Source organism: Quercus lobata, chromosome 10 (assembly GCF_001633185.2).
Source record: "Quercus lobata isolate SW786 chromosome 10, ValleyOak3.0 Primary Assembly, whole genome shotgun sequence".
Taxonomy (NCBI): domain Eukaryota; kingdom Viridiplantae; phylum Streptophyta; class Magnoliopsida; order Fagales; family Fagaceae; genus Quercus; species Quercus lobata.
In genome coordinates, this window is record NC_044913.1 from 17,528,103 (window position 1) to 17,548,876 (window position 20,774).

Below are 20,774 nucleotides of genomic sequence, written 5' to 3' on the forward strand. Positions count from 1 at the left end.
GCTTTGGGATGCCGATGACAGAATCGTCCTCAGCTATATCTCTAGGCCATTTGGACTTTCGTTGTATGTCCTCGGCAATATCCCTCCTCAGCTCGGGCCTTGGGCCCTAACGTAAAGTGGGCCGGGGTCACAAGTTCTCTGGCCCTACAATAGCTTTTCAAAATCCTGGGTTTTGGTGACGTCGGGCCTATGTCACGACTTGCCAAGCCTCGTCCTTCATCAATGCCTATGCCTCTTCATTTGCTTAGGACATGCTCCTGATTATAAGACATTCCCTTAGCTTTACTCACGCCACGTTCTTGCTGTTTCGGTGCACGAGGCGCATCTTTAATAAGTTCCCTTTACGAGGCGATGCAAATCCAACGGTTGAAGACAGCATTGGGAGTTGGGTGGGACTTATCTCGTTTGTAACTTTTCTTAGAGATTTGTACAGAGTAAATGCCACCAGGCTTGCCCCCCATATAAGAAGTGCGGTGGGAGGTCATCTTCTTTATTCGCAGACCCTTTAAGCCTTCTAAATCCCTAACTTTCCAGTTGTGCCCATAGCCCCTGTTACCAGTGTGACTGAGCCCTAGGGAGTGATATGGTCAAGTCTGGGATGAGGGCAAAGGGACCACACCCTCTCCAGAAGCATTAGGTTTCCCCGAGACTCAAGATGGCCCGGTCAGGACAAGGGAGACAAAGACTCAAGACACTTCTTCCTCTTGACAAGGCGAGAAAGGAGTCTCTTCTTCCTTCAGCCAAAATCCGAAGCAGGTGGAGGTCGCATCAGATTTTTGGTGCGACAACACTGAGGTTTCTCATCGTCGGTACCATCCGCTCTCTCTTGAGCGCTACTAATATGATACCTGCTTGATTGCAGTCAAAGCTGGTACGGGGGTTAGGCTCAACTGCTTCTTCCTTTCTTCCATCACTAGGGCCACTTAAGTGCCTCCGCTTCTTCTTCTCTTCCATCACTGGTGCCATCTTGACGCGCTTAGTTGCTACTAGGGCAAAATTTTGAAGGATTTATCATTTCCCTGTATTCTTTTTCTTTTTCTTTTTGCTTTTATTTTTGCTTCTGTATTTAGCTTCTGGTATAGGCTTGTTTAAGCCCCTTATTGTACGTTGTACCACTTTTTTTTCTAATAAAAGATGATTTTATCTCATTTTGCGTGTTCTTTCATTTCTTCCATAATTATTTTGTGAATGGATGTATTGGTATCCTTTTCTTTTGAACAATACTTAGGACCGAAACCCTTGTTAACAAAGAGCTATCGCTTTGAACTTATTAAAACTGATAGACACAATAATGCCGACTTGAAGTAGGTTAGCCATATGAGACTGACCGAAATAACCGCTGAATGCTCTGTATTGCATATGGGGTGATCACCCGAGGATGGGTAACCTAAAATGAACCATCCGAGAAGGTCGCCGAGCACTAGGATGCTTTGCCACGTTCCTAACAATATTCATAGCCCCTATAGGTTTGAGTCCGAGGACCATGCAATACCTTGGTTCTGTCCAAAACTTATAGTTTTTGCTTAAAGTAGTTGGTTTCCCCATAGGTTTGAGTCCGAGGACTATGCAATATCTTGATTCTATCCAAAACTTATAGTTTTTGCTTAAAGTAGTTGGTTTCCCCATAGGTTTGAGTCTGAGGACCATGCAATACCTTGGTTCTGTCCAAAACTTATAGTTTTTGCTTAAAGTAGTTGGTTTCCCCATAGGTTTGAGTTCGAGGACCATGCAAGACCTTGATTTTGTCCAAAACTTAGATTTTCTTAAAGTAGTTGGTTTCTCCATAGGTTTGAGTTCGAGAACCATGCAATACCTTAATTCTGTCCAAAACTTATAGTTTTTGCTTAAAGTAGTTGGTTTTCCCATAGGTTTGAGTCCGAGGACCATGCAAAACCTTAGTTCTGTCCAAAACTTAGATTTTCTTAAAGTAGTTGGTTTCCCCATATGTTTGAGTCTGAGGACCATGCAAGACCTTGGTTCTCTCCAAAACTTTTAATTTCTTAAAGTAGTTGGTTTCCCCATAGGTTTGAATTCGAGGACCATGCAAGACTTTGGTTCTGTCCAAAACTTATAGTTTCTTAAAGTAGTTTCGAGGATTAGCCCCTCGACCAAGGTAGGGGCGTTGACTTGATGTTGGAAGCCCCTAGAACTGCCCGTGCCACTGACGCTTCGAAGTGTAGCCCCTAATGGAACTTTATATTAGGGCAATAACGGCGGGCTGCTGGAAATGATGGAGGGGCTTTCGCAGACCCTTGTTTGACAGGGGCTTGATCCTACCACCACCTGTACTAACGCACAAGCCTTCCCCACAGACGGCGCCAATTGTAAGGACTCAATTTGTAACGACCCCAAACTGGTTTTATTGGGTTCGAACATTTAAGACCCAAACAATAAATTTGTAGAGAGTGAGCTAAAAGGCTAGACCTTGGTCACCGAACAGTATTTAGTCATGGTGTTCATGGTAATTGCATAAGGATGAACCGTGCTTGCCTAAGAAGGTTTTCTCCTCAGCACGGCCTGGGAGGCTCTAGTTCTTGGCCCTCCTCCCAGTCCTCCTTCTGGATTGCTTCCCTCTCCTTTTTATATTAGCCTTTCTCCTTTCTCCAACGTCCACGTGTAGGTTCAGTTTCTAGGGCTGAAACTTGTCATATCAGCTCATACCTAAAGTGGTTGAAAGTGGTTGTAAAAGCTGAAAAACATTGCTCTATCAGGCGCAGAGTACTTAATTGCAGTAATAGTAACCTTTCCCTTATCCTTTGTCGCCATACTGTTCAGGGGTCCTTTTCCCATCAATGCGGAGGTGTTCAGCTTTCCCATGCACCGCTTCTGTACCGTACTCGCCCTTTCTTCCAGGAGTGCTTTGGGATGCCGAGGATAGAATCATCCTCGACTATATCTCTAGGCCATTTGGACTTTCGTTGTATGTCTTTGGCAATATCCCTCCTCGGCTCGGGCCTTAGGCCCTAACGTAAAGTGGGCCGGGGTCACAAGTTCTCTGGCCCCACACTTGTTAAGCTCAAACTCGATTAAAATGGTTTGAAAATTTCTCATCTACTTTTGCTCCCTCCTTCTTCTATTCTCCATTTTTTACTATAATTTATCTACTACTTATTAGTTATCAAGTAAGGTTTTTATGTAGCTTAAATTGCATAGATTTTTATGCAACATATCGTGTGGTATTCACCTGTATTATTTAAGTTACATGACTCATTAAAAATGTCATGTGACTATAAATATACACGAATAGTTTTTTTTAACCATCACATAGTGGGTTTCATAAAATATTTTCCTTAGTTTTTTTTTTTTTTTTTTAATACAAAATAGAAATTCTATTCTAGTCTAATCTAAGTGTATATGTGTATGAAACTCTCTCCTAGGGACTTAAATCCCAGCCCTTACCCCTCACATCTCACACCTCACAATACTTATACTTGTGAAGTGACCATCGCACATCCTTGGACGATGTGCGATGGCACATTTTCCTTCATTATGTAGACACTCATTTGTGCATATAATGGCGCCATAATACAGTTATTAGGAGACCTATATAGTTAAGACAAGCAATTAAAATAGAGACGATAACAAAGAAGTAAAGAACTTTAAAGTCATTTGTAGGTGAAGCGCAAATGGGATATTTTATAAAAAAATCTTTGGGTATTAGCCCATATGGTCATTGGAGATTTTTTTTAATAATCTTTGGAGTCATGATGCTACGAGGCAACCCACATGGTCTGAAAATAGTGTAACCATGATAATCCTTCTTTGATCATGTAATCACAATATTTTATCTATGTTCCTGATTTTGATAAGTGAAAAAGGATTTTTAACAAATATATATATATATATATATAGGATTTTTAATATATATATATATATATATATATATAAAGAGTCCGAATTTGGTAAAGACAGGTCAGCATTTTACTTAAAATTCAATACATCCTACCAAACCTAATAACATTTCAGTAAACTCTTAATTTGGGTGGATTTAAATATGAATATTAGAATTGATTGGGTGTAGTTGTACTTATTCTTAAATATGTAATAAGATAATGTGACATGTTGGTATTTGAGGGGTAAAACATGAGTTTTACACCACGTCCTTACAGAATTTAATCTCATATATAAAAGCACGCAAATTTCACAAATTACTAAGTATCTTATTAATAAGGCTATTTTCATCATAACATTATTTTTAGATGAAGTTACATTTTAACCTTTAAAGTTTGATATTGTTTTTATTTTGGTCCATCAAGTTTAATTATATTTTCAAAATGGTCCTTCCGTTCATCTCCATTACTAATCTAGTTGTTAAGAGATCGGGGGAGAAGAAGTAACTATCATCATTTTGTTGGCACAAAACTATAATAAGCATCTTACATGGCCTAATCATAGTAAGACCACGTTATATATACAGTCCAAAATAAGGCTAGGTCGTAAATGTCCAGTTCAAGATAAACGATAACAACAACCTTAATAAAAGGAACTAATAAAATTCATGAACACCATCGCTTACCCCTGACTTGATGATCACTTCACAAATACAAGGTTTTGTGGGGTGAGGGAGGCAAAGACTAGGGCAAATCTCAATTGATTTTCAATATCTCATACTTGCCATGGCCCTAATTTTGTGTCTCCCAAAAAAATAAAAAACCCTTTGATTAGGATGAAAGGAACCAGAAGAATGGCATGTCAGCATGAGACCAAAAGAAAATCCCCTTCAAAAAAATAATTACATTCCGATCCCCTTTCAAGAGCACAATTAGTGACTTAAATTACACATGATGTAACAAGTGTTATGCCTAGAACAAGTGTTCATTCTTCAAGTCCTCTATACAACCACTTTGATTCATCAACTAATACGAGTCCACAAAAGAAGTCATCTATATGATATAATCATTTACTCCCTCCATCCCATTTTGTTTGTTATGTTTGAAAAGTCAAACTTTTTAAGGGAATATCATTTATTATTTTATCTACATTTTAAAAATGTATAAGTTTCCAAAATTACCCTTAAATAAATTTATCAAAAAAATTGAATTAGTAAATTAATAGATGACAAACAAAGTGGGACGGAGGGAGTAATTTGCTTGTGATACTCAAAGAAGTTCATGATCATTTTGAAACATGTGAAAGGCCATTTAGCCCTATCATATTTTCACCACATTCCACTTGTATTAAATAACTTTAAATTCTCGATTTTTTAATATTCAAGTTCTATATGACTCATTATAGATATGAGTAATTCTACCGTACCCCCCCAAAAAAAGGGGGGGTACGGTACCCACTAATAGGTAACCTGTTACATCAGGTTACTTTTTTCTCACATTTGACGGTTCCATCTTCACATTATGCAGTTCCAATATCACATGTGACAGTTCTTTTCTCACATTTGGTGGTTCCCTTACTTTTTTCTCACATTTGACGGTTCCATCCTCACATTATGCAGTTCCAACATCACATGTGACAGTTCTTTTCTCATATTTGGTGGTTCCCTTACACTTTTTTCTCACATTTGACGGTTTCATCCTCACATTGTGTAGTTCCAACATCACATATGACAGTTCTTAGGGCACATTGGGTGGTTCTCTTACCTTTTTCTCACACTTGATGGTTCCATCCTCACATTGTGCAGTTCCAACATCACATATGACAGTTCTTTTCTCACATGTGGCGATTCCTTTACCCTTACTTTTTTCTCACATTTGATGGTTTCATTCTCACATTGTGCAGTTCCAACATTACATGTGACAGTTCTTTTCTCACATTTGGTGGTTCCCTTATTTTTTTTTTTTCTCACATTTGACGGTTCCATTCTCACATTGTGTAGTTTCAACATCACATATAACAGTTCTTTTGTCACATTGGGTGGTTCCCTTACCTTTTCTCACAATTGACAGTTCCATCCTCACATTGTGCAGTTCCAACATCACATGTGACAGTTCTTTTCTCACATTTGGCGGTTCCTTTACTTTTTTCTCACATTTAACGATTCCATCCTCATATTGTGCAGTTCCAATATCACATGTGACAGTTCTTGTTTCACATTTGGTAGTTCCCTTACTTTTTTTTCTCACATTTAACGGTTCCATCCTCACATTGTGCAGTTCCAACATCACATGTGACAGTTCTTTTTTCACATTTGGTAGTTCCCTGACTTTTTTTTCTCACTTGACAGTTCCATCCTCACATTGTGCAGTTCCAACATCACATATGACAGTTCTTTTGTCACATTGGGTGGTTCCTCTACACTTTTCTCACATTGTGCAGTTCCTTATATTGTGCGGTTCTAACATCACATATGACAGTTTTTTTATCACATTGGGTGGTTCCCTTACTTTTTTCTCATATTTGATGGTTCCATTCTCACATTGTGCAATTCCAATATCACATGTGACAGTTCTTTTCTCACATTTGGTGGTTCCTTTACTTTTTTCTCACATTTGACGGTTTCATTCTCACATTGTGCAGTTCCAACATCACATGTGATATTTTTTTTCTCACATTTGGTGGTTCCATTACTTTTTTTTCTTACATTTGACTATTTCATCCTCACATCATGCGGTTTTAACATCACATATGACAATTCTTGTCACATTGGGTGGTTCCCTTACTTTTTTCTTATACTTGATGGTTTTATCCTCACATTGTGCAATTCCAACATCACATGTGACAATTCTTTTCTTAAGTTGGGTGGTTCTCTTACTTTTTTCTCACATTTGACAGTTTCATCCTCATTTTCTCACATTTGACGGTTTCATCCTCACATTGTGCAGTTCCAACATCATATGTGACAGTTTTTTTCTCACATTTGGTGGTTCCTTTACTTTTTTTTTTAACATTTGACGGTTTCATCCTCATATTGTGCAGTTCCAACATCACATGTAACAGTTCTTTTCTCACATTTGATAGTTCCCTTACTTTTTTTTTTTCACATTTGAGGGTTCCATCCTTACATTGTGCGGTTCCAACATCAAATGTGATAGTTCTTTTCTCACATTCGGTGGTTCCCTCACTTTTTTTTTCTCACATTTGACGGTTCTATCCTCACATTGTGTAGTTATAACATCACATATGACAGTTCTTTTGTCACACTAGGTGGTTCCCTTACCTTTTTCTCACACTTGACGGTTTCATTCCTCACATTGTGCAGTTCCAACATCACATGTGACTATACTTTTGTCACATTCAGCGGTTCCTTTATTTTTTCTCATATTTTATGGTTCCATCCTCACATTGTGCAGTTCTAATATCACATGTGATTGTTATTTTGTCATATTTGGTGGTTCCTTTACTTTTTTCTCACATTTGATTGTCACATTCAGCAGTACCAACATCTCATTTAACAGTACTTTTGTCACATTTAATGGTTTTTTTTTTTTTTTCCTCACATTTGACAATTTCATTGTCACATTGGATAGTACCAATATCACATCTAATCGTATTTTTAGATTTGGGCCCACCACTAAAGTCACTTTTTTACTTACTTATTATATATATGTTTCTAGCAAAAAATGATTGATGAAGATGGGAATCCCACATTGAAATGGTTTAAAAATATATATAGGGGACAATGACAAGTATATGTCAAAATTGATGTTTTGTGAACAGGTAAGTTTACTCATGCTAATAAACCTGTGTATTTTACACTAACACGTGCTAATACATTGTTTATTTGTATTTGTCATGTTAAATAGTACCCACATCATTCTTGACTATACTTTTGCCACATTTGGTTATACACTTGTTTTTTTCTCACATTCAACGGTTCCATTGTCACAATGGGCATTACCAACTTCAAATGTAAGCGCACTTTTGCACATTCGATAGTTTTTTTTTTTTTTTCCCTCACCGATTACCATAATACCTCTAAAACCTAAAAATGAACATAATACCTTTAAAACCAAAAAAATGACCGAATCACCCTAAAACTTAAAAAAAAAAATTACCAAAATTACCATAAAACCTAAAAAATAACTGAAATACCATTAGAACAAATAAAAAATTGATTGAATGACCTTGAAACTTTAAAAATGACCAAAATAATGATAAAACCTAAAAAATGACCAAAATACCCTTAGGACAAAAAAAATGACCACATGGCCTTGAAACTTAAAAAATGACCGAAATTACCATAAAACCTAAAAAATGACTAAAATAATCACGAAACCTAAAATATGACCAAAATACCCTTAGAAGAGAAAATCACGGTAATGCCCCCTATACCTAGAGAATATCTTAAAATACCCTTAGAAACTTAAAAATGACCGAAATAACCATACTACATAAAAAATGACCGAAATAACCCCAAAAACCTTAAAAAGGACCAAAATTCCCTCACAACCTAAAAAATGACCAGAATTCCCCCAATTCCCTCTAAAATTATCAAAATTCCCTCAGAACCTAAATGATCAAAATATCTTTAGAACCTAAAAACTGACCGTAATACCCCCGTAACCTAAGAATGACCAAAAGACCCCTGAACTAATGAATATATATATTTTTATATTGTTTCTATTTAGATATTTTGTATGTAAAGATATTAAACGTAACAAACTATAATTGAGCTAAATGATCCCATGTACTTATCCTTATTCAATTTAGGAGATACTATTGAACCAATTTGTTATATTATTTTGTTTTGTATTTAGTATAATTTCATGGATAGTGATAGTGAATTGATATTGTATATGTAGTGTCTAGTAGCACTACTGTAATTCATCATTCATGTGTGTAAGCACGAGTTACATACTAGTAATTATTAAAAATAACATTATGGACAAATTATTTAGGAGAAATGGTGAATAGCTTCTCCTTGAACCATGTTTTCAATATAGGATTTTACAAAAAATCTAATGTACAATTATAGGTTTCCAGGCTCTCGGCCTTGGATAGAGCTCAAGGTGAGTTCTAGCTATGGAGGATTGCGAGAGACAGTTTTAGAGATAGAGAGGAGATGGTTGCATCTTACTCTCTCCACATTACCATTTCACTTGCATCTTTTTATGAAGTGAGCTTAAAAATCAAATCTTGTTTTATGCTAAAATATCAAAACACAATTTCAAAGTAAAATACAAATTTTCAAATTTTGTACTAAACTTATTTATCCAAAATACGACTTTAAAGTGAATGCATTTACACAAAAATTATGTTTTCAAAATACAATTTTAGCACAAAATGTGATATTATTGAAATTGTTTCCAAGTGTACATTATGTCCCGTTATCTCTTGACACATTGGCAGGATCTTAAGTTAAATCGTGGTTTCAAACAAGGCATTTCTCATATATATTTTTTCACAACATTATTTTTAATAAATATTACTTCTTATGTAATAATTGAAGAAATATTACTTCTTATATACTATTTAAAAAATTAATTTTATGTAAAAGAGGCAAAAAAATAAATTTACACATTATTACATTTACTACATTCTCACTTTTCTTCTCAACTAAACAAAAGTTTAAATGTCATAATACTTCTCTCTTTTCACTGAGAACATTTTGTTTTCAATTCCAACAAAGAAAAGAAGAAGACCCATCAACAAAAAAAGAAAAAAAAAGAAAAGAAAAAAAAAAAGAAAAAGAAAAGAAGAAGAGCTATGACACCTAATTACACATACATCCAACAAAGAAAAGAAGAAAAGCTATGGCTATTCAGCTACAGTAAGGGGGCAGGCTCCAGCTGCTGTCTTGGCTAAAGCATTGACACCAATAGTAATAGATTGAGAGAAAAACTGAGGGAAAATTGTCTCAACTTGCTCCTTTTCTTTATTTAGGTATACATAGTCCTATTCTCAAAAAAAAAAAAAAAGGTATACACAGTCCTGTCAGTCACTTTCACTATGTGAAAAGTATCTCTGAGCATCAAATGGTTGCTTCCAGGAGTTTGTATCAGGTAACTCAGAAGCAGTTCCTCCATTCATGGGTGCAAATGCTGCGATAAAAAAGAACATGAACATCATACGAAAAACATCACAATTCCTAAAGATTAATTCAAAAAGAAAATGTGCAAAATGAGCAAAGGTCCATTCATCTCGCATGCTTTTAATCAACACATTTTAACAAATTCATTCCTCTTCATTTTACAAACCATTTGAATCCATATTGTCTTTAATGGCAGCTATTATGGGTCTATACCTTGAAAGTTAGGAGACGTGTTAGATCAATGTCAAGATTTCATGAACATGTAGTTTCAACATTTAGTAATTCACTAACTTTTTTAAGTGGCAGTGAGCCTTATTGCAGCAATTTTGCCAAATGAAATCATGACTAACTATCCTATTTTTTTGTTCTTTCGAATGAATTAAGAGCTATTTGTTTCTTTCTTCTCATACAGGGGTGTTTCAAACCAATAGCAAACCACTAACCAAAAAAAAATGCATGCTTCTCGATTATTTTTGATATGTAATAAAAATTTATTAAAAAGAGACTACGTCATGCAAAGAAAGGCAAGAAGTAGTCTGAGGAATTACAAAAAATACAAAAGATTATGTACAAAAAGATAGACTCAATAGCATTAGAATTGACTCTCTATTTGTGAGTCCCCAACAAAATAAGCTAGAAGCTAGTTCCTTGTACTCTCCATGTCCTCAAACATTAGCCTATCTCACTCTCGCCAAATAACATCAAACATAACGGAACCAAATTCCAAATATCCAACGAATATGATAAGAGAGGATTTTTTTTTTTTGGGGGGGGGGGTGTTCAATGTTTGCAGCCCACAAACGAAAACAGAAATAGAAAATAAAGATAAATCTATATATCTATAAGCTATAAAAATAGTCTCTTATTGGATCCATTTACTAGAGGTAAAAAAGCCAACTTTCTTCCAATACTTCAGAGAGATTGGGAAACAAATTCAATTACTATAGGCAAGTAGGACCAAGGCTAGATGGACTGCTCTAAAAGCACATATCCATAAATACTCACACAAAATAAAACTAGCTAGCAATTTGATTGCCCAGCAGAATAAAATGATGGTTCCGGAAAAACCAAACTGCAATGTTTAAGCCATTTTGCCCATCAACCTTCATCAGGACCTCAATCCCTAACTAGATAATAATACTAGAAAATGCAATAGACATAAAATTTCACAATAATATTTTAGTTGCTCAAAATCTCAGACAAAAAACTCATACATTAAAATACACAACTCACACAGACATTTCATCAAACAATTTCTTAACAAAGCTAAATTGACTCAGTTCACCAAACCTCACATATAATTCAAGTTAATGGAAAGAACTCAGAAGCCTAATCCAAACCCAAATTGTTTAATATAAAAGCAATATGTTCTCTACCATTAAATATAGAATTCTTAACATAGCAACCAAAGACCTTTAGTTTCAGCTTTCAGGCAGGTTCACAAGACTACAAGTTCATGTTTCACATTCCAAGTCTTATTCAGTGCACAAATTTTCTTTTTGCAAATGACATAGATACTATTTTCAAGATTTATTAAAAATACCCAGTGTACATTTCTTCTACATTTACAATTTAACATACACATTCATAACCAGAGGCACATCAGTGAACTTCTAAATAGTGATAATTATACCAAGGCCATGGTTCTTGTACTGCAAAATTGAAGTATGAATTTTAACAACCTACCCTATTCTCAGGAAAGGATTTGGAGAAGCAAAATACTCTCCTCTTAAACACACTTGATGGCTTGCCATTTTTAACACTTGAATCATGTTGTGTCTTCTTCGACCCTTTCTTTTTATACATCAATTGACCATTACCTTTACCATTTATAACAGGAAATTGACTTTGCTCAGAAAATTTTGAAGTTGCTTTAAGAGAACTGTCTCTGTTCATGTTGATTTCTAACCTCTCTTCTTTGTTTTTCTTCAATGGGAAATTTTCACATGGGTTTCCATTGGGGAAAAATCGAAGCAAGTGGCTTGATTTGCAATTCGAATCTGCCTATTACGAAATTTCAATTCAGATTTCACAACATTACTAATGCTTGTGTTCCAAAATTCCTTAAAAAAAAAAAACCACCAACCAAATAGGCCCAAATCTTGACAAAAAATTCAGGGAAAAGGGAGAAGGGATGAAGAAAAGGCCTACACTACTCTCACTTTCACTTGAAATAAATCATTAAACCCATCATTCAAAAACCCAAATCTCGCCAATAAATTCAGGGAAAATGTATGAAGAATAGTTACCTGAGATTTGTATGAAGACGAGGTGAAGATCGGCCAAGAACGATGAGAAGGAGCAGAATTAAAAGAACGCAGCAGAGAAGTAGAGAGAGAGAACGCGAGACGGCGAGAGAGAAAAAGAAAAGTCTCTTTTTTTTCCTTTCCTGTGATTGATTTTATATGTTACCTGCTTCACTGGTAACCGGTAATTCATTAAAATCACATAAACGGCCAGGATCAAAACAAATGAAATCAATGGTTAGATTTATGAGTGGGTACCGTACCCACCAAAAAAAAAGGTGGGTACTGTAGAATGACCCGATATGAGTAATTCTACAATATTTCAAAGCTTCCGCGCTACTTCTGAAGAAGCGTCTGCTGTCAACAGTTTAATAAATGAAGCTTTTTTTTTTTTCTTTTGAAAAAAAAAAAAAAAAAACCCATAAATGAAGACCATCTACAAGTTATGTAACCTTGACAAATGACTATAAGTGTAGAGTAATTATATCCACCATTCTTTTTTGCTAAGTAATTATATCTACCAATAACTCTTATTAATTGCGACTATATATGGATATAGGACTTAACCACTTAAATTAACTGATCAGTCTACTTACATGTAAATATTCCAAATTACATTACAATAGACATAAAATCCCTCTAAATCTCTTTGTAAGATTCTTACAGCCAGATTCTCAACAAAAAAAAAAAAAAAAAGATTCTTACAGCCATACCAAATTTTTACTAATTGTTTCTGATCTCTATTACTAATTGTTTGAATGTCCATATTATGGTGAATATACTATACTGTATATTATTACCAATTGTTTGTTTATATGTTGTTTGATATAAACAAAGCTGTTTTTCATGCCACTTCAAAGTTAAAATCGACAACACCTTGTCAAGAAAAGAATATTCTTCATTCAATCACCACACATTTTTACACACTTTGTCACAAACTATTTTATATGGCCGACTATAATTGACTGTATGTCAATATCACATGAACCTACTATTTTTTTTGTCATTCACATTTTGCCATATAAGATAATTGTAGCGAAGTGGGTATTAAAATGTATGGTATTAGCATAATTGTTCTTCATTAGTGAGAAAGACATGCCAACATCTAATATAAATGAAGCTGATCATCAGCAAGTGACTTAAGGGTGATTGTTACGAGCAAGATGGGACCACCAATATCTCTCAAGTGAAAGCTGAAGTATCTGTTCCTTAGGGCATTCGTTAATAATCTATTTAAAGAAAGTTTTTATGGGAAAAAAAAATAATGTTTTAATAGTTTTTTTCATTTTCAATAAAAGTTGTGTCAAAACTTTCTTAAAATAGATTATTAACTAATGTCCTAAGGCCACTCATTAACACGACCCTTTTGGAAATAGTAATTGCCGCTTGTTATTAAGTTTGTTTAGGACTCGTAATTTTGTTAACGTTAGTTTACTATCCCTTTGCTAACTCTGTAGCAAAGTCCTAGGAGTTCAGTATCCCTTATTTTGTGGTTAAAATTGCTTAAATTTCGTATGTATTGTTGCTTGGATTTTTATAAATCCCCCACTATGGAAATGAATAAAGGCACCAGAATTGTATAAATCCCCCACTATGGAATGGAATAAAGGCACCAGGATTTGTATAAATCCCCCACTATGAAATATCTTTTAAGGAGGCCTGGAATTACTCCAAATTTGTCTTTTGTTCTCTATTTAATTTCCTCAGTTAAGCTACCATAGGTAACGATAAAGAGCCGTACATACCGTGGTAAAATGAACTGAGAATAGCAATGGCCATGGAAGTGCAAAATGAGCTTCCACCAATCATAAGTGGTGGAACAAGCTTCCTCAGAACGTGCTTTAATTGCCTTAATGCTTTATCAGGTTGTTCTTGCTTCTCTATATACAATTGAACAATTACTCATTTGAATTTCCAAGAACTTCTTCTTTCTTGTTTTCCAGGAATAGGACTCATAACCATGCCATATACACTCAGACAAGCTGGATGGTTAAGCCTTGGCCTGCGTCTAGCAATGGCAATTGTGACTTGCTATACTGGGCTACTGCTACAACGATGCATGGACTCCAAACCATTGATTATAACATACCCTGACATAGGCTGGCATGCATTTGGGAGAAAAGGAAGAATCATAGTTTCGATCTTCCTGTATTTTGAGCTTTATCTAATCCTAATAGGATTCTTGATTTTGGAACGTGATAACTTACACAAGTTATTTCCAAACACTAGCTTTAAAGTAGGAGGGCAACACATTGGAGGAAAGCCACTTTTTACACTAGTAGTTGGGCTGCTGATTGTACCTTCAATGTGGTTGAAGGACTTGCGCTTGCTTTCTTTTATCTCAGCGAGTGGTGCCCTTTCATCTCTTATTATTGTCTGTTCCATATTTTGGGTTGGTGCAGTTGATGGAGTAGGTTTCTCTGAAAAAGCAGAGCTGTTTAATTTGGAAGGAGTTCCTTTTGCTCTCAGCTTGTATGCCTTCTGTTATGGTGCTCATGCAATTTTCCCAACATTGTACTCTTCTATGGAAGACAAAAGTCAGTTCTCTAAGGTAATTCATACAAAGCATTTACATCTTTGACTCCTATCTCAAGTCTTTAGCTAAACGTTAACCCCAAAAAATTGTGACAAGGAACGATTTTTTGGTACTTGATGGATGTTTTGTGCTGGTTTGGTAAGACTATTTGAAATTGCACTTTTTAGAAGTTATTTTCTTTTAGTTATATTATAATGTTATAGTGTACATGACATTTCTTTTAAATGTCTATTAAAAAAAAATATCCATCTAGATATGAAAAACTTCAAAAAAATAAGGAGATAGAAAAATGAATTTTCTTTCTAACAATACATGTTACAATTATAAAAATAAGTTTTTCAAAATTAAGATTGATAAAATCATATTTAAGATCAACTATGTTATAAGAAAAATTAAGAAGATTAGCCATATTATCAATTTAAATCAAATGTCTTGGAACCATTGTGTTTGAAATTAAATAATTTCTTTACTAAGCACCTAAACTCATCTAAATGGCTAGTTGGTCTTGTGTGGTATTGCAGGTTTTGTTCATCAGCTTTGCTCTTTGTGCTCTCAGCTACATATCCATGGCAATCATTGGCTATCTAATGTTTGGCCAGAGATTACAATCACAAGTGACACTGAACCTGCCTACAAGCAAATTCAGCTCAAAGATAGCAATATACACCACTTTAATTGGTTCACCTGCTAAATACGCCCTTGTAGTCACACCTATTGCAGAAGCCATGGAAAGCCAATTGCCTAGTACCTATAATATCAGGGCTATTAGCATCCTCATCAGAACATTGTTACTAATTAGCACAGTCATTGTGGCCTTAGTTATTCCATTTTTTGGACTGTTGATGGCACTTATTGGATCTATTCTGTCTGTCACTGTTTCCATTCTGCTTCCATGCTTATGCTACCTGAAGATTTTTGAAAGTTATAAGAGGTTGGGACTTGAACTAGTTATTATTCTGGGGGTTGTAGTGCTCGCTCTCTCAGTTGGAGTGATGGGCACATACTCAGGGCTAAAGAGATGGTGAAATATCTTTGAAAGCTGCAATACTGGTTTTGAGTGTGGCTATGTCATCTTAGGTCATAATGGAAATATTTTGTAACTTGCAAAGGTGTGTATCTTTTTAAAATACCAAAGAATTAGCAATAGATTGCCATCACTGATATTATTTTTTTACCTATCAATAACAAATTGCCAACTAAGATTTGTTATGAAAATATTATGGACGTAACATCTCTAAACTATTTCTTTTGAGTAATGCTAGGGACAATAATTTCATTACTTTTCTAAACTAGAATAGCAAAAATATTAAATTAGAGATTGTGGTGAGCCCATGTGTGAGTGTGAGTTGGCATGTTAATATAGGAATGTTGTTCTACTTGGGGGCCTTAGGCGACTGCCTAATTAGCCTAGTGGTTAGGGTTTGCCCTATCTTTAATGCAAAAATCAATAGCAAAAGGGTGAGGAATTTTTTTTTTTTCCCGTTTTTGAGTAACGAGGATATCTAGACCTTTTTGAGTATCTCTTAGGTGTGTGCAGCCCTTTCATCTCACATATACGGAAGAATCATTTAGGGTGGCCCCAAAAGAATGAGTTAAACATCCATAAAAGATAAATTATGTTATTAGGCCTTTTGTGTCCTTGATTAAGAAACTAGTCCATTTGTATATGAATTTGGTCACCGCTACATTCATCATGCATCATCACAATGGATACTAATGCTTCGTTTGTTTCACTATTAAACATTTTTAAATAAAAATATTTTACATATAAAATGTTTTTAGTAAAATATTTTCAGGTGTTTGATGTGCTATGTAAAATATTTTCAAGCACAAAGCACCAAAATTGGTGGCTCAACCATCAGAGCTGTCGATGTCAAAGGTCTAGTAACCACCAACACCGACCACCAAATCGAAAGCTTCGATGACCATATCGCTGGCTTCGGCAATCGAACCGTTAGCACCAATCACTAGACATGAGGCTCTAGCAACCAAACCACCGGTACTGGCCCTTGGAATAGTGGCTTTAGCAACCAGACCATCAGCATCAACCACCAAAACTATGGCACCAGCGACCCAACAAACCAGATGAGGGAGGGAACCATCATGTGTTATACAACAATTTACGATCAAAAGAAAATATTTTCAGACTTGAACAAAGTTTACAATAAAAAAAACACGGTAAAATACTTAAAATATTTTACAACAAAGCAAACTGAGCATAAAAATTTGAATATTTAGTTTTTGGTAATTGTAAAATTGATCTTATATAATTAGTTGCGATGGTGACCTCCTATGGTTTCTTGAAATGTTAACTAAACATTCAGTTTCTTTTTCCAAGCACATCGAGCAATGTTTACTCATTTATCAGGCATGTCTTTTATTTTTTATTGTTTTCAGGCAGAACCTTTTCTCTTTTTTTTTCTTTTTTTTTTTTTGAGAAAATTTTCAGGCAGAACCTATTATTTGAAGGAAGCAACATTACAACTGCTTTTGAAGCCCGCCTCTCATATACTATATATTATGCACAAAAAATACCTCAACTTTGGCTATAAGTGAAGGGGTAAAATTTGGCATGACGGACCTTCATAAGTTGGGCCTAACAGATCCTAGCCCATGGGCCGACTGTGGGTAAGCCCAAGGCACAAGCGGAAACCTTAACTTGAAATACTTGCTACACACGCTTGAATCATCGTAGAATCCCAAAGGAAATAGGAATCCTAGCACAAGAAGAACTCCGAAAGATGCACACTTAATGAAGATCTTCTCTACAAGGAAAAGTCTTGTCCATCACGTTTAGAATTATTCAAGGGGATTCCTATAAGAAAAAGACTTCTACACCAAGGAAGAGAGGTCAACTTTTTACTACTATAAGAGCCCCAATACCCTCACAAATCAAGGTATGCATAATTCACCCCTCTCTAGCACTCTAGAGTTGAGAATAGTTCTAACTTGACCTTTAGAGGGTATTTGACCGGCACCACACCGGTGCACTCTGTTAGGTCACTTCTTTCTTCTTGCAGGTCGCTATTTCAAGCGTACGAGAATTGTGTAGCTCACTGGTGATTTTCACGGCTTCATCAGTTGGCGTCGTCTGTGGGGACGACCGTTTAACCAAACTAATCGCTTCCCGGACATAAGAGTTGCATGGTACTCACTCGCTCGATGGCTACCACTAACAACGTTCAAGGAGACGAGCCGCCAAGATCTACTGCATTGGAGAGGCAGGTCCAAACTCTCATGGCAGCAGTAGAATGTCTCACAAAACAGAACCATGATATAGAGGAGCAGCTACGCCAAAGGGACGCAGGACACAACGTTCAGAAGGAAAACCAAGAAGGTACCAGTGTCGAATGAAGGGACCAAGAGAAGCCAGAGGGCAATAACGCCCCAAGCAGACTAGAGCGGCAAAACATGAGCCTCCCATCTCTCATGGATACGGCCTCTCCACCTATTGTCGCAGAGATGCAGGCGATGAAGGAACAGATGGAGGTCATGATGAATGCCCTCAAGGGACGAGTGTCCAATGATCTTGATGACCTAGTAAACAGAACCAACTCACCATTCACTACCTCCGTCAACTCTTTCCCCCTGCCACAAAAATTTCGCATGCCCTAGATTGAAAGCTACGACGGGGTCAAGGATCCCCTCGATCGCCTAGAGACTTTCAAGACCCTAATGCATCTTCAAGGGGTACCAGATAAGATCATGTGTAGGGCCTTCTCGACGACCCTGAAAGGTCCTACGAGAATTTGGTTCAGTAGATTAACGCCAAACTCCATCAATACTTTCAAGGAGTTGAGTGCCCAGTTCACTTCGCACTTTATTGGGGGACATAGGTACAAGAGGTCTACCGCGTGCTTAATGAGCATCAAGCAGTGAGAAGATGAGACGCTATGGTCCTACATAACTCGTTTCAACAAGGAGGCCTTTTCAATTGACGAAGCGGATGATAAGATACTCGTAGCTGCATTCATTAACGGATTACAGAAGGGTAAGTTTTTGTTTTCTTTATACAAGAATGACCCAAAGACCATGTCAGACGTGCTTTATAGAGCCACCAAATACATGAACGCGGAATATGCATTGCTAGCCCGCGAGGAGAAGCCAAAAAGAGGGAAAGATAGGAAAACACACGACAGGATAAGGGGCGAAAGATTGCTAGAACCGGAGATCAACGAGATGAAAGGCGCCCTAAACCCCCCACTGGGAAGTTCACGAGCTTCACTCCATTAACCGCCCCGATAGATCAAGTTTTAATGCAGATCAAAGATGAAGGAGCACTGACGTTCCTTGGTAAACTAAAGGGAGATCCTAACAAGAGGCCAAGGGACAAGTATTGCAGCTTCCACCGTGACTATGGGCACGACACATCCAACTGCTACGATCTGAAACAGCAGATTGAGGCCCTTATTAAACAAGGGAAGCTATAGAGATTCGTCAACAAGGAAAGAACCGATCCGCCCCAAGAGCAGGCCCCACGACGGGAGAATGAGCGCCCTAGACCACATATAGGGGACATAAGAATGATCGTAGGGGGCACAACTGCTGTCGGATCTTCCAAAAAAGCCCGCAAAACCTACCTTAGAATGGTCCATAGCATCCAACTTATAGGATCCGTACCTAAAATGCCACGAATAGATAACCCCGTCGTCGGATTTTCAGAAGATGATGCTCAGAGACTTCACTATCCTCATGACGACGCACTTGTGGTCAGCTTGCAAATAGGAGATTATAACATGCATCGGGTCCTCGTCGACAACGGCAGCTCAGTGGACATCTTATACTACCTGGCATTCCAGCAATGAGGATTGATAGGGAACGGTTAACCCCAACGAATGCCCCACTCGTGGGATTTGGAGGAACGAAGGTGTTCCCCTTGGGTGCAATTACACTATCTATGACGGCATGTGACTATCCTCAGCAGATCACTAGGGAGGTAACGTTTCTCGTAGTCGACTGCTCGTCCGCCTACAATGCCATTCTCGGACGGCCCACTCTCAATTCTTGGAAGGCGGTGACTTCAACATACCACTTGATGATTAAATTCCCGATGGAGTACGAGGTAGGAGAACTGCGAGGAAATCAAATAGTAGCACGAGAATGCTATATTGCCATATTAGAAATGGAGGATCAACAGCAAATGATGTGTATCAGAAAGCAACGAGCACTAGCAGAGCTAGTTGAAGAACTGGAAGAGGTGAGCCTTGATGACACACGGCCGGAACGGACGACTAGAATTGGCACACTAGCTAGTTGGCTGGTGCGCCAAACGCTCACGACTTTCCTCAAAGATAACCAAGATGTGTTCACCTGGAGTCACGAAGACATGCCAGGAATTGACCCTTCAGTCATGGTCCATAAGTTAAATGTGTCGCCTTCATTCCCTCCAATCCGACAAAAGAAACGAGTGTTCGCCCAGAAGCGGGACAAGGCCATAATAGAGGAAGTTCGAAAATTACTAGAGGAAGATTTCATCCGAGAAGTATACTACCCCAACTGGTTGGCAAACGTTGTCATGGTTAAAAAGGCCAATGGAAAATGGAGGATGTGTGTAGATTTCACGGACCTCAACAAAGCTTGCCCTAAAGATAGCTACCCACTCCTGCGAATAGATACTTTGGTAGATTCAACTGCAAGACACCAGCTCTTAACTTTCATGGATGCCTTCTCGGGCTACAAACAAATCAAAATGGAAGAATCTAATCAAGAGAAGACCTCCTTTGTTACAAGCCAAGGACTGTTCTGCTACAAGGCGATGCCATTCGGACTCAAAAATGCTGGGGCAACATACTAGAGGCTAATGAACAAAATGTTTGCGCACCAGATTGGAAGGAACGTACATGTTTATGTTGACGACATGTTAGTAAAGAGTCTGCGTGAAGATGATCACCTAGACGACCTCAGAGAGACCTTTGAAACACTCAGGTCGTACAATATGAAGCTCAATCCAAACAAGTGTGCGTTCGGAGTGACAGCGGGGAAATTCCTGGGCTTCATGGTATCCCAAAAAGGAATAGAGGTCAACCCGGAGAAGATACGGGCCATAATGGAGTTGGAACCACCAAGG

General features: G+C 37.1%; 2 protein-coding genes and 1 long non-coding RNA gene across 4 annotated transcripts; 2 read left to right on the forward strand and 1 right to left on the reverse strand.

Moving 5' to 3' along the window:
* Positions 1-9,736: 9,736 nt before the first annotated feature.
* Positions 9,737-12,285, reverse strand: LOC115965381. 2 transcript variants are annotated; one of them, XR_004086048.1, is made up of 3 exons: positions 12,175-12,285; positions 11,612-11,929; positions 9,737-9,935 (listed from the first exon to the last, which is right to left on the reverse strand). It is a non-coding gene; the product is annotated as an uncharacterized LOC115965381 (long non-coding RNA). The 2 variants fall into 2 exon arrangements; XR_004086047.1 differs by lacking the exon at positions 11,612-11,929.
* A 1,555-nt stretch (positions 12,286-13,840) lies between these two features.
* Positions 13,841-15,875, forward strand: LOC115965729 (amino acid transporter AVT1I-like). Its single transcript, XM_031085026.1, has 2 exons — positions 13,841-14,722; positions 15,229-15,875. The coding sequence occupies exons 1-2, from the start codon at positions 14,132-14,134 to the stop codon at positions 15,730-15,732; spliced, it is 1,095 nt and encodes a 364-aa protein (XP_030940886.1). The 5' UTR covers positions 13,841-14,131; the 3' UTR covers positions 15,733-15,875.
* Positions 15,876-19,508: 3,633 nt separating this feature from the next.
* On the forward strand, positions 19,509-20,501 carry LOC115964440. Its single transcript, XM_031083750.1, has one exon. It carries the CDS (start codon positions 19,509-19,511, stop codon positions 20,499-20,501), a length of 993 nt encoding a protein of 330 aa, XP_030939610.1.
* The last annotated feature ends 273 nt before the right edge of the window (positions 20,502-20,774 follow it).